Source organism: Psammomys obesus, unplaced genomic scaffold (assembly GCF_907164565.1).
Source record: "Psammomys obesus unplaced genomic scaffold, mPsaObe1.curated_primary_1811, whole genome shotgun sequence".
NCBI classification, from domain to species: Eukaryota; Metazoa; Chordata; class Mammalia; order Rodentia; family Muridae; genus Psammomys; species Psammomys obesus.
The window spans coordinates 8798110-8813160 of record NW_026589137.1 but is presented as its reverse complement, the minus strand read 5'-3'; the positions used below and the strand labels follow the sequence as shown (position 1 = coordinate 8813160).

Sequence of the window (15051 nt, the reverse complement as noted above, 5' to 3'; positions counted from 1 at the left end):
AATCTCTAAAGAAGGCACTTCGGGGCTCAGAGGTTAATTACACTCACTGTTCTTCCAAAGGTCCTGAGTTCAATTCCCAGCAACCACATGGTGGCTCATAAGATCTGGTGTTGTATATATAATAAATAATGTTGTATATATGTCTATAAATAAATAATATAAATATATATTTATATATTATAATATATTTATATATTATATAAAATATATATTATATCTAATATATACATATAAATAGTATATATAAATAAATAATAAAGAATGTTGTATAAATAATAAATAAATCTTAAAAAAAGAAGGCACTTGGAAGTCTGAACAAGCTAAGTTCTAAGTAGTAATAAATCATAAAACACACATTGTACTTCCAACCTCTTCCAGGAGTCGAGAACAGAAAGACTCTCCAGTTGTGACTGGAACAACTGTGCAGTGGGTAAGATTGGTTTCAGAACCTCTGGGCCAGGAGAAGAAGAAATTCATCCCTCATTAAGTGATGACTGGCATGGAGGAATGGCTCAGTGGTCGGGGGCATGGGCTGATCTCTCAGCCGACCTGGGTTCAATCCCATGGGGAACCCCACACCTGTTTGTGACCCTAGTTCCAGAGGTCCTGACATCCTGCTCTGTCCTCCTCCTATGCCAGCACACGGGGTGCACATACATACCAGTGGGTAAATATTCATAGAGGCCAAACAGCCATCTGCACAGACTTTTAAAAGTGGCTCTTACGGGTATCTGTAAGTAAAAGGACAACTAAAGAAGAGAAGACCTTTAGGACCCAGGAAGGAAACTGAGGAAATGAAGTGTCGATCCCTCTCCATCCATCCCTTCTCATTTCTTCCAGCTGCCCCCTCCCCCAGGCGCCCCCTTTTCTCAGGGACGGATGCCCAATACTAACTTAGCAAAGGGACTGGCGCCTCAGTCCTCAGCAGATGAGTCCTCTCTGTGGATTAAATAACAGAATTTCCGTGTGCCTCTCAGGGATATATTACTGTGGTTCTCTGTGTTCATGCATCACGCATCCCGGGGTAGGGTTTCTCATACCAGGCTTCACTGATCTGTCAGGCAAAATGGTTCTATGTAATGGAAAGCTATCTTGGTAATTGTGGTTAGTACATGATTAGTAGTGCCTCTCTCTGTGCCCGCCAGATGGCAGTGTAACACTTAAAACATTTCCAGACAGCCAAGTGGGCCTGAGGACCTGACTGTCCCTATGTGTGACTCACTCTTTTAAGTTGATACCAAGAATCATAAGAATTGAAATTTAATAATGCGCATTTTGGACTTTACTAAGCATCTTTTAAAGAAGGCCTTTGGGTCTCCAGGACTTTTCTGTTGGATACCTTACCCCTTAGCCAGACATTCTTGCTATATCAATTAGGCATGTCATTCTTGCACTGAGAATACATATTTCAAAAAGGATGGGGAGGATTGGTTCATTCTGCTCAGAAAACTGATTGTGACGGCATTGGTAAAAACCTACCGGCCCTAGAGAGAGAACCACAGGTGACAGTGGTGGCTGGAGGACAGCGAGTCACCTCTCCCAGGGACCACCTTCCCCCAGTTGTCAAGTCCAGAGTGGACATCCCTGAAGCCATATACATACGAATGATAAAAACAGATTCGAACAAGTTGTATTTACATACATTTACACATGTATGTATGTGTACATGCACGAACACACACATAAAACAATAGAAAACAAAGAAAAAGAAGCTATTGAGAGTGGGGAGATATGGGAGAGAGATGAGGGAGCAGAGCTTGGAGGAGCCAGAGGGAGAAAAGGGAAGGGGGAAAGGAACATTTTTTTTTTTTCGATTACAGACACTTTTTTTTTTCTTTTTTATTGTAGAAAGGGAAAAACATGTTTCTACCTGCTGGATGGCAGATAACTCTAAGACAGAATAAGAGTTTCAGGGGCAGCAGTAATGACTCAGTGATTAAGGGCACCGAGTTCGTCTGGGCTCAGCTCTCATTGCCCACATGGTGGCTCACAACCATCTGTAACTCAACGCCCAGGGGATGCTGACACCCACAGGCAGTACACAGGCAGGCAGAATAACCAATAAAGATCAAATCAATTTTTTTCAAAACTTTAATTATAACTAAAAGTAATTTTTAAAGGCTCTTGTTTTTTTTTTTTTTTTTTTTCTAGAGACAGGGTTTCTTGGTGAAGCCTTGGTTGTTCTGGAACTCGCTCTGTAGACCAGGCTGGTCTCAAACTCAGAGATCTGCCTGCCGCTGCCTCCCAAGTGCTGGGCATAAGGGTTTGCACCACTACTGCTCAACTAAAGAGAATAATTTTTAAAAAAATAAGAATTTTAATTGATTTTTCTGCACTATAGGAAAGATGAATTCTATAATCAGAAAATTCTCAGATGATGAAGATTAAATTACAACAAGAAATGAGGAATTAGAACTTTAAAGTAGCTCTGTGGACAGGGGGAAACTCTTGCAGAGAGAGTGGGAGGGGAGAGAGAGGGAGAAGAAGAGAGAGAGGGAGAGAGAGAGGGAAAGAGAGAAAGAGGGAAAGGGAAAGAAAGAGAGACAGACAAAGACAGAGAGACAGAGAGATTGGGAGATTTACCCACTTCATGATTAAATTACCTTAAAATTTTCTTCTGTTAGCCCCTCGTTTGTTTTGGAGTTTCTTATCATTGCAGCCACATACCTCTTGACTAAATTCCTGATAACCTCCTGGAATTAAAAACCCATGAAGAGATATTCAGTTTCCTTTACAGGCTGTCAGGTAAACAAGGAACTTGTTTAGAAAATTTGCTTTTATCATTTTGCAATAGGAAATCATTGGGTTGATGGACCACTGCATCTCTGAATTTTGGTGGCCGAGTGTGGAGTGTGTTGGTACCATTAAATCTGCCCCAAGGAAAGAATTTCCACTCATGAATATGGTAAGCATGTATTCAGCGTGTGTGTCTGCATATGGGTGTGTGTATGTGTGTGTGTATGTGTATGTATTTGTGTGTGTGTATGTGTGTGTGAATGAGTGTGTGTGTGTGTGTGTGTGTTGAAAGTAGAAGAGCTCTTGAATGCTCATTCAACATCCATTCCTCTGGGATGGATTAAACTTTTTAGTGAAGTGAGGGGTTCTTCACTTCATGAAGTGGAGAGTCACTACATAAGCTAGTAATTTTACAATCAAGATATTTTTTCATAGGATCAACACTTCACCTTGATAAGAAAGGTCGCAGGAAGATTTTCGTGGTTGCAACGATTGTATTGATGATAATGGCCACTTACACAATATGTCAGGTAGAATGCTAGGCACCATCTACACTGAATTTTTTCCTTTTTTTCATAAGCTAATTTTTTTAAATTTATTTTTCTTTTTAGTTACATTTTGTTAACTCTGTGTCCCAGCTGTATCCCGCTCCCTCATTCCCTCCCCAACCCCACACTCCCTCCCTGGTCTCCTCCCTGCCCCTTTCCAAGTCCACTGATAGGGGAGGACCTCCTCCCCTTTCATTTGACCCTCTTTTATCAGGTATCTTCAGGGCTGGCTGCAAAGTCCTCCTCTGTGGCTTAACAGGACTGCTCCTCCCCTGGGGGGGGTGTCAAAGAGCCTGCCCTTGAGATACTGTTAGAAATAGTCCTTGTTCCCCTTACTTTGGAAAACTACTTGGTTACTGAGCTACCACGGGCCACATCTGAGCAGAAGTTCTAGGTTATATCCATAGATGGTCCTTGGTTGAGTGTCAGTCTCAGAAAAGACCCTGTGCCCAGATATATTTGGTCCTTGTGGAGCTCCTATCCTTTCCATATCATACTAACTCCCCTTCTTTCATATGATTTCCTGCACTCTGCTGAGGGTTTGGTCATGAGTCTTAGTGCCTGCTTTGAAACACTGCTAGGTAGAGTCTTTCAGATGCCTTTTGTGGTAGACTCCTGTCATACGTTCAACGCACATCCCATTTGTCTTTCTAAATGAGGATTGATCATCTTCGCCTGTGTCCACTTTCTTGATTATCTTCTTTAGGTGTGTAGATTTCATTATGTTTATCATATCTTATAGGTCTATATAAGCAAGTATATACCATGTTTGTCTTTCTCCTTCTGGGATACTTCACTCAGAATGATCTTTTCTAGATCCCACCACTTGCCTGCAAATTTCATGATTTCCTGCTTTTTGATTGCTGAGTAGTATTCCATTGTGTAAAAATACCACAATTTCTGTATCCATTCCTCCGTTGATGGACATCTGGGTTGTTTCCAGGTTCTGGCTATTACAAATAAAGCTGCTACAAACATGGTTGAACAAATGTCCTTGTTGTGTACTTGAACATCTTTTGGATATATGCCCAGGAGTGGTATGGCTGGGTCTTGAGGTAGCGCTACTCCTAGTTGTCTGAGAAAGCGCCAGATTGACTTCCAAAGTGGTTGTACCAGTTTACATTCCCACCAGCAATGGAGGAGGGTTCCATTTTCTCCACAACCTCTCCAGTATGTGCTATCACTTGAGTTTTTCATCTTGGCCATTCTGATGGGTGTAAGGTGAAATCTCACAAGCCAATTTTTTAAATTTATTTTTTTATCGAATAGAGTTTGTTTACTTTGTATCCCAGCTGTAGCCCCCTCCTGCATTCCCTCCCAATCCCACTCTCCCTCCCCCTTCTTCTCCTATGCCCCTCCCTCAGTCCACTGATAGGGGAGGACCTCCTCCCCTTCCATCTGACCCTACCTTATCAGGTCTCATCAGGACTGGCTGAATTATCTTCCTCTGTGGCCTGGTAAGGCTGCTTCCCCCTCAGTGGGAGGTGATCAAAGAGCCAGCCCCTGAGTTCATGTCAGAGACAGTCCCTGTTCCCCTTACTAGGGTATCCACTTGGAGACTGAGCTGCCATGGGCTACATCTGAGCAAGGGGTCTAGGTTATCTCCATGTATGGTCTTTGTTTGGAGTAGTGGTCTCAGAAAGTTCCCTGTGCGCAGATTTTTTTGGATCTATTGCTCTCCTTGTGGAGCGCCTGTCCCCTCCAGGTCTTTCTATCTCTCTCCCCTTCTTTCATAAGATTCCCTGCACTCTTCCCAAAGTTTGGCTATGGGTCTCAGCATCTGCTTCAATACCCTGCTGGGTAAAGTATTTCAGAGGCCCTCTGTGGTAGGCTCCTGTCCTGTTCTCTGTTTTCTCCCTCCTCCAATGTCCGTCCCATTTGCCTTTCTGAATGAGGATTGAGCATCTTACCCAGGGTCCTCCTTCTTGACTAGCTTCTTTAGTACACTGACTTTCAGAACCCTGTAATTTAACTTTCCTTATTATTCCTGGTTTACAATTGAAGAAGCTAAGGCCTAGTAGTGTTATTTGGCTTCTTCAGGGTCACACTGCTACTTCAGGCTGATTGCAAAGCCTTTAGTGATATTTCGATACTGTAGTACTACTACTTCTATTTGATGAACTCTGAGGAGTCCCAGAGATTCCTAGGCAATGTTTGTTTTTTGGTTTTTTGGTTTTGGTTTTCCTTTTATTAGGATCTTGAAGTGGAAAATAAAGACAATGAATCTTGCCTAGGTTTCACCATTTAAAAATATTATTAGCATTGGGAGTAAGTGTAGTGAGAGAAGGGTCACCTATGACACACCGTACTTGGTGTTTCTCATTGTTATTTACAACTAAGAGGAACAAAATTAGGGAATCCATTTGTGGAATAAGGTTGAGTTTCCTTTCTTTTAAACCATGTAGAGTATTTTTCTACATGGATTTCTTGAGGTGGCCTTTGCCCTTGTTACACAGCTGAGGATAATCTTGAACTTCCGATCCTCTGGCCTCCATCACATTCAGTTTCTGTGGTTTTGGGGGTCAAACCCAGGGCTTCATGTATGGTGGGAAAGCACCTACTCTGCATTTCTTTTGGTCCAAAAGATTAGATGTAGTTTTTTACCTGTGATTTTCAAAGATTGCTTTCAATAAATGTCTTAAATATTTTTGTGCTTGGCTCTCTTCTGGCTGATACCACAAGAAGCATGCAAACCTATTCCTCTGATGAAAGTCTTGTTTATAATTTAGGAAGCCCATGTGTCTTCATAGAAGATCTTACTTTACTGGAGTTACCAGGAACTTCCTTTTGTTCTCCCTTCCCTAGTTACTATGTATTCCCATCGCTGAACTTGTCTTTCTTTCCAGCAAGTTTTACCCTACTGCTCACCTAATTTTAATAGTCTTAATGATGCAATATCTTCCACCCCTTATAGATAAAAAGTTGCTAAAGGGCACAAAGATTTTGTCTTGTATGTCCACATGACTTATCTAATGGGTATCTTAGTGCCTGATGTGAAATAGATATTCGTTTACTCATTGAGTGACTGAGCAACTACATAGCTGCTTCTTAATTTCCAGGACAATAGCTTTCTAAGATCTGGATGGCTCCAAGCCTGCTGAGGTAACAGTAAATGGACACAAACAGGCTTAGAGGGCAGGTGATTTTGTCCAAATGTGTTATTTCAGCCTTGAGTGAATTACATTACTCACAGGGCCCCTACCCAAGTTAAGTCTAGACACAGATAAAGGTGAGTTTCTTTCTACTCCACAGAGCTGGCTGAGAACTCATCTGTCTAGCCCCAGTGCATAAGTAGTACCTGATAATGTTGATTTTGTATCAGGCTATCAGCATGGCGTTCCTGTAATTCAAAATGGACAGAAAGGTTACATCAGTTGGCCGGCGCCCTACCCATTCACCCACCTCAACGACTCATCAATGTGAGGACTGCAGAATGATACATCAGCTCATGACTGACAAATAACAAAAGCAGGAATAATTGTCTGATGTTTAAGACAGGAATTGTCATGAGGAAGGGAAAGGAGGAAAACAGTTTTGTGTAAAGAGAAACAATTGTTTGTTTGTTTTTTTTAATTGGTCTTACTGTGAAGCTTCTCAGGTTGTGCCTTCTTCGTCTTCCATCAGGGTCTCTTTTGGGACAGAAGGTGTTGTTGAGCCAGTTGCCAAGATAGAGAAAGGATTTGGGGCTGGGGATAATGTTGAAAGGAGGTGGCAAAGTGCCACCTTCATCAAAGTAACTCATCCAGAGCTTTGTTCTTGCAAACTTCCACTCGATATCAGCATGATCCTATGAAGGACAGAAGTGCAAGCTTTGAGAGACAGGAAGATGGAAAATACATGGAATGTCTCATTTTAATCTCTGCAGTTGCTTCTATAGAAGGCAACCTGGCAGCAGCTTTCTAAACTCCAATCACACATAACTACAAGTGCAAATTCGTTGATCTGGCAATTCACTGTGAGAAAGAAATCTTATTTGGTTGGTTGTTGCATGCCTCTAAACCCAGGAAGGTGAGGCAGAGGGATTGTGAGTTAGGGACTAGCCTGAGCTATACAGTGAGATCCTACCTTAAAATACAAGAAAAGGTGCCAGGGGTATGGCTCAGTAGTAGAGTTCTGGCTTAGCATGTGTGAATCCCTGGGTCCAATGACCAGGACTGAAAAAATCAAAAACAAGAAGGAGGAAGATTGAAGGGACACACGGAGGGAGGGAACTGCAGAAAGATTATACTCAGGGCTCTCTACTGTAGTACAGTTTAGTAATAACAAACAACTGTAAGTCATCTAAATATTCAATAGTAGAAGACTGTTTAAATAGATGATGTTGTGACAACAAAATGCCAGGCAGTCTAACTTTTTAGATCAAACTTCATGTATAGAACATATAAATATATACATATGAAGATCTTGAGTGCAAAAACCACAACATATATTGTATGCAAAGGTCTCATTTAATTAAAGTAAAAAAAAAAAAAAACCTCACATATTTCCATGTACTCTGCAGGTAGGTATATGCTACACTGCGAATCATTGTTGTTTTCAAGAAGTGGAGATGGGTTCCTTCAAGAATTGTATTTTTTTTATTATTATTCATTCTCTAAAACCATCAGCAAGCAGAATGAAGCGCTTTTTTTCTTGTCCAACTGAAGGTTCTTCTCTAAGTTCTTTAGAGCAGAAAGGTGTGTCTGTATATTTTTTTTTCCCCAAATGAAATTATCCAGCACTGCATTCTATAGCTAGCCTCAAGCTGGCAGTCTCCTGTAAGCTGCTTGTCCTACTGAGGCTCTGTTGGCATTCAATGAGGGATTTATTTTTCTTTTTCTTTTTGAGACAGGGTTTCTCTGTGTATCCCTGGCTGTCCTGGAACTCTCTCTCTGTAGACCAGGCTGGCCTTGGAACTCAGAGATCTCCCTACCTCTGCCTCTCAAGTGCTGGGATTAAAGGCATGCACCACCACCATCCTCAAACCATTTCTAAAGTAAACATTTTTGAGATCTAATTTACAAATACTAAAATGTACCCATTATAAGTGTTTCACATATATGCACCTGTGAATTCCCATCATGAGGTATACAGATACATTAGACATTTCTCGATCTTTCTTTTGGAGATGGGTCTTGCAGTGCAGCTCCGGCTAGCCTGGCATTCACTTTGTAGACCAGATTGTCTTCAAACTTAGGGCCATCACCCTGCAGCATGTTGAATCATGGTCCAGCTGTTTTTAGAACTTGAAACATTTGTACAAAGCAACGTCTTCACAACCAAAATTAGTATGTGCAAAGGTTCTGTCCTTCTCCAAAGTTCGCTCATGTGGCCCCTTTGTCATCAAACTTTCTAACAACTCCCCTCTGCCAATTGCTCCTCTTCTCTCTGCTCCTATAATTTACCTTCACCAGTATGACATATAAACACAACCATACAGTCTTCAACCTTTTGAGATGGGTTTATTTCACTGAGCATGAGACATTTGAGATTCACCTATTTTTTAAATGTATTAGTGCACTCAGTCTTACTGCTCATAAGTTTTCCTGTAGTTGGTGGTCTGATGATGGTGTGTTTATTCCTTTACCCCTCAGAAAAACCCGAGTTGTTTTCAGCATTTAAAGACGAATAAGGCTGCTACTACCATGCGTGAGTTCTTGTGTAAATATAGGTTTCATTTCTCTACTAGGAGTGGTATGACTGATTCGTGGTGCTAATTTGCGTGTGGCTTTTTAACAAGCAGCCGTTAGTTCCCTTTATCCTCCTTTGTCCTTGTGGAGGTTTGTAGCAAGATCTCCCTGTGGTTTTCAGTGGTGTTTCCCAAATGGGTAATGATGTTGAATTCTCTGGCGATGTGCATATTGGTCATATGTAAATCTTCTACAATAGAGTATTTGTCCCGATCCTTTGTCCACTTTTTATTGGCTTGCACACACTTTTAGAGCCTTCCAAACATGTGGGAATATGCTTGAAGTTTTCAAAGCCCATGCAAACTTCTCATTCCTTATATTTTTTTCCTCACATCTCCTGTCAGCCTCTTGCCAACATCTGGCTTCATTTTCTTATTCAGGCCTCTCTAAAAACTAAACGCACCGCAGCCAGCTCCCCTCCATGGATGGGCTTTGAGTGAGGTCACATGAAGTCACTCTCTGGAAGCAGGGGTCACTGAGTGGGCACAGGTCCTTGCAGCTCAGCCTGCCAACTCAAATCTGGTGACTCAGATGGTGGAAGGAAAGAGCTGCCGCCCACAAATTGTTCTCAGCATTCCCTCTGGGTGTCATGGAATGTGTGCGTAGGCGCACACACCTTCAACAAATAAATGTAATAAAGAAAATCCAGAGATTTACAGAACTGTCATGCATACCATTTTTGGTAGTGATGACGTTGCTTCATACAAATGTTTTAAGTTCTAAAATCTCTGGATTTTCTTTGTTACATTCTTCTGGATTAAGCAAATGGACTACACACACGAAGATAATGTGGACAGAAATGCCAAACCCATTTCTCTCCTTCCAGGGCCTTTCGGGATGTGGTTTTCCCACATGTGCCATGAGCTGCTTGATTTCAAGGCCGGAGTGCTGGCTGTGTTGTCAACAACAAAAAGGCAGCACAACACCAAGTTCAAAACAATCTAAAACGGCATGAGGCTCAGATGCGCCGAAGAGTCCTGGTTTCTGAAAAGGACACACTTGAGACTGTAAGAGGATTCTGACATAGAGGGGACTCATTATTAATTATCAGTGGTAAACTCCTCAGCTGGGTTGTGGTCACAGACCATGGGCTACAGTAGGTTTTGAACAAAACGTCATGAGATCTGCAACTTTTTGAATATTGAAAATAATAATTTAGGGCCTCTCCCCTTAAGTATTCTGTGAAGCTTCAAGTACTTCAAGGGCCATGATAGCTCATGGTGGGTGATCCATACCCATTAAAATTTATCTTAAAAGAATGTTAGCTTAGAGTTCCAATGGCAGGGGTAGAGCTATAGAGCTTAGTGATAGGGTACTGAGCTTCCACAGTCCCTGCCTCCCAGCCCTTACACCAAAACAAAACCAAAACATTGTCTGGGATAAGGAATAATGGCTTCTTTAAAGTCAGCTTTGTGTTTGTCATTGTGTGGAGACAGGGGCTCACTAAGCAACCCTGGCCTCCTGCAACTCTCCATGTTAATCAGGATGGCCTCGACTCACAGAGATGTTCCTGCCTCTGCCTCTTGGTGCTGAGATCAAAGACAGGTGCCACCACAGCCAGCTTAAAATCAGCTTTTAACATGTGTAATTAACAAATTATAGCTATAGAACAAAAGGTTCTATATCTTTTCTGAAGGACAACATGCTAGTTTGATGTATGTGTGTGTTGTGAAATGGTTTAAAGGAACTCATTAAAAGCGTCTGTTACTTCACAAGGTTAACAGTTTTGGTGAGAATATTGACGATGCCCCATCTAATCTTTGGAAACTGTGAATATACTGCAGCACACTAAAAGGAGAAACGCAAGTCACCTATAAAATTAAGGCTGCTGCTTAGATGACTCTTGAAACTCAGAGATTTTTCCCCCTAGATTATCTAGATGAGCTCTGTATAATCACTTTTTAGTGAAGCGGGATAGAGAGGGAGCGCCAAGGTGACATGGTAGGAGAGACCCAGCCAGCTATTCTTACCCATGAAAGAGGAAAGGGGTGTTAACCAAAGAAAGCAGGAAGCTTCTAGAGACAGAAAAAGAGACACTGCAGCCAGTCCTGATGAGACCTGATAAGCTAGGGTCAGATGAAAGGGGAGGAGGACCTCCGCTATCAGTGGACTTGGAGAGGGGCAGGAAGGAGATGGGGGGGAGGGTGGGATTGGGAGGGATTGAGGGAGGGGGCTACAGCTGGGATACAAAGTGAATAAACTGTAATTAATATAAAAATAAAAATTATAAAAAATAAAATAAATAAAACAAGTGAAAAAAAGAGACATGACTTTTTTTTTTTCTTTTTGCTAGAGCCTTCAAACAATTCAGCCAACACCTTGATTTCAGTAGTGGGAAGTGAAGGCTTAGGCTTTGTCTTGGTCACTTGCATAGTTGTGGGCAGGATTCAGTACCTCATATTGGACTGAAGGGTTTGGTTTCTTGTTGTCTATTGATGCTTCTCGTTCCGGGGCAGCTCAGAACACTGTGACTGTATGTAATCAGAGTGAGAGAAGAAAAAGCCAGCATCTTCCTATCTGAAACTTGCACGTTCTTCTTTATCATCCAGCTTTTGAAAGGTATAATTGACAAATAAACATTGCATGTTTTTAGAGGTATAGGATATGTGATACCACATATATATATATATATATATGAGTTAAACTAATTAATGCATCTATCACTTTATACATCTAAGAGAGAGCATTGAAGATATAGTCTCAAACATATAGTCTTCAAACATCCAATATAGCATTATTACTTGTAGTCACCACACTGTACATCTTCAAAGTGGTTTCTTAGATCCAGCCCAGGCTCAAGAAAAAAATAATGTGTAAGAAAGTGGTGGTACTTAGGGGTTCCATAAATCAAGAAACTAAATATCTGTAATACTAAATGACAAATCCCCTTTGTCTCTGTCTCTTTTTCTGTCTCTACCTTTGTCTCTCTGTCTCTCTCTGTGTGTGTGTTTCACTTGTATATCTGTGCATGTATGTGGAGACTAGAGGTTGCTGTTTGGTGTTTTCCACAATCACCTTATTTTTTTAGAGTCTCTCATGGGGCCCTGAAGCTTGCAAAGTTGACTCTGTTGGCTGGCCAACAAGCCTCTGAGATCCTCCTGTTATTATGTCTCCATCCCTAGCACACACTGTCATGACTTTTTTCTGGATGGTGGATTAAACCCAGGTTCTCATGCCTGCATGGCAAGAACTTTACCTACTGATTCATCCTCCTCAGCCCCAACAAATCTTCTAAATCAGATGGTTTCTAATTCTTATTTATTTCTTTAGTTTATTCTTTTCTCATATTATTACATCTTGACCAGTTTCTCATCCTTCCACTCCTTCTAATCAGAAGATTGAAAGATCTTCCATTTTCATGGATTAGTAGGATTAACATAGTAAAAATGGCCATCCTGCCAAAAGCAATCTACAGATTCAATGCAGTCCCCATCAAAATTTCCACAGTATTGTTTACAGAACCTGAAAGAACACTATTCAATTTCACATGAAAGTAGAAAGGAAGCTACTGGAGGTGGAGTGCCCAATGCAAGGAGGGAGAGATAGGAAGAACAAGGAAGAAGAAAAACAAGAGAAAATCTTGTTGAAAATTCTGTAATAAAGTCTGATTCATCTTAAGAGCTAAGAAAAAAATAAATAAAACAACACACAAACAAGTGCCCTTGATGATAGCTCCAAGTGAGAGAGCTTCAGTAGACTGTGTGTGTGCACACGCACATATCTTTTGGTAGCCTGGAACAGAGACTCTGTCAACCTTGGAAGTTCATTTGTGTATTTGGCATAGTGGAAATGGCCACCGTACCAAAAGCAATCAACGAGTCAATGCAATTCTCATAAAATTAACAGCACAATTCTGTACAAAGCACAACAGACAAATTCTCAACTTCATCTGAGTTGTGTTTTTAAATGCCAAATCCTATCCTTAGACTCCTTCAGAATGGGAGAATAGGAGGAGTTGTGGAGATGGCTCGGACGGCAAAGCGCCTGCTCTACAGGCATGGGGATCCAAGTTTGGATCCTCAGGACCCACATAAACACTGTGTGTGATTCCAGCCTGTAAGTCCCAGGTTGGGAGAGTAGAGAAGAGTAGATCCCTGGAGTCCCATGGCTGGCCAGTCTAGCAGAAGCAACAGGCTTCTGGTATCGAAGCAGGTGCTGACAGTCATAGCCAAACTTTGGGCAGAGTGCAGGGAATCTTATGAAAGAAGGGGGATTTAGAAAAACCTACAGGGGACAGGAGCTCCACAAGGAGACCAACAGAACTAAGAAATCTGGGCCCAGGGGTGTTTTCTGAAACTGATACTCCAACCAAGGACCATGCATGGAGATAACCTAGAACCACCGCCCAGATGTAGCCCATGAGAGCTCAGTGTCCAAGTGGTACCCTAGTAATGGGAACAGGGACTCTCTCTGACATGAACTCTGTCTGCCTCTTTGATCACCTCCCCCTGAACAGGAAGCAGCCTTACCAGGCCACGGAGGAGGACAATGCAGCCAGTCCTAAAGAGACTTGATAGGCTAAGGTCAGATGGAGGGGGAGGAGGACCTCCAGAGGCTGAGCGAGGTCACTTGGGGTGTGGGTGCCAGCTTCATTGCTAGCCTTGCTGTCAAGAGAACTTCAGGAACACAGATGGGCTGTACACAGGTATGTAAACCTCCCTGAATCTATGAGAGAACTGCTGCTTTGCCCAGCACTGGACTCGCACCTCTCAAATCCTAGGCCTGGGTCAGGGCAACATCAAGGCTGCAGGAGAAGAGGCCCCTCCCTTTCCAGATGTCCCAAACACTTACAGGACTTTTCAGGCCACCACCATGGGGACTCGGGATCCAAAACTTTCTCTCTCTCTTTCTCTCTCTCTCTCTCTCTCTCTCGATTCCTCTCGATCTCTCACTCAATCTGTCTCGATCTCTCTATCAATCTCTATCAATCTCTCTCTCGATCTTTCACTCCATCTCTCTTGATCTCTCTTCATCCCTCTAGATCTCTCTCAATCTCTCTAGATCTCTTGCCTTTCTCGATCCCTCTTTATCGTTCTCTCGATATCTCTCTCTCGATATATCCCTCGATCTTTCTTGATCTCTCTCTCTGTATCTCTCTCAATATTTCTCTTGATCTCTCTCGATCTCTCTTAATTTCTCTCCTTCTCTTGATCTCTATCAATCTCTCTCTTGATCTATCTTTCTTTCTCTCTCAATCTCTCTTGATGTCTCTCTCTCAATCTCTCTTGATGTCTCTCTCTAGATCTCTCTCTGTCTCTCTCTCTCCATCTCTCTCGATTTCTCTCCATCCTTCCTGATCTCTCTCATGATGTCTCCCTATCTCTCATTATCTCTCTCTTTATATATCTCTTTCTATATCTCTCTATCTCTCTCGATGTCTTTCTCAATCTTTTTCTCTTTCTATTTTCCTCTCAATCTCTCTTTATCTCTTTCTCTCCATATCTCTTTCTCTCGATCTCTCTCTCTCTTTCTCTCTCTCCATCTCTCACTCAATTTCTCTCAATCTCTCACTGGATCTCTTTAGATCCTCTCAATCTCTCTAAGTCTCTCTCGATCTCTCTCAATCTCTCACTCGATCTCTCTCAGTTTCTCACTCGATTTCTCTCAAACTCTCTCTTGATCTCTCTCACAAATTCATTTAATCTCTCTCGATCTTTCTTGATCCCTCTCGACCTCTCACTGGATCTCTCACTTGATCCCTTTCGATCTCTCTCTATATATCTCTCAATCTCTCTTGATCTCTCTCATGATCTCACTCAACCTCTCTCTCTCCATCTCTCTTGATGTCTCTCTCGATATCTCTCGATCTCTCTCTTTCTCTTCATATCTCTGTCTCTCAATCTCTCTCTTGATCTCTATCTCTTTCTTGCTCTCGATCTCTCACTAGATCTCTCTCGATCCTCTCGATCTCTCTCAGTTTGTCTCTAGAGCTCTCTCTTGATCTCTCTTGATCCCTCTTGGTCTCTCTCAATCTCTCTCTCGATCTCTCTATCTCTCTCAATCTCTTGTCTCTCTTGATTTCTCTCAATCTCTCACTCAATTTCTCTCTCGAGCTCTTTTTTGATCTCTCTCTGTATCTCTCTCGATCTCTTGTCTCT

General features: G+C 42.0%; 1 protein-coding gene across 1 annotated transcript in view; it reads right to left on the bottom strand.

The window, feature by feature from the left end:
- The window catches only part of Trpc5 (transient receptor potential cation channel subfamily C member 5), a 375446-nt gene that overhangs the window by 1133 nt on the left and 359262 nt on the right, over nt 1-15051 (bottom strand). Inside the window, exons 8-10 of the mRNA XM_055604931.1 lie at nt 6868-7071; nt 6583-6624; nt 2604-2693 (exon numbers count right to left, since the gene is read on the bottom strand). Coding sequence (XP_055460906.1) covers nt 2604-2693; nt 6583-6624; nt 6868-7071 — 336 coding nt within the window. The remainder of the gene's footprint in view (nt 1-2603; nt 2694-6582; nt 6625-6867; nt 7072-15051) is intronic.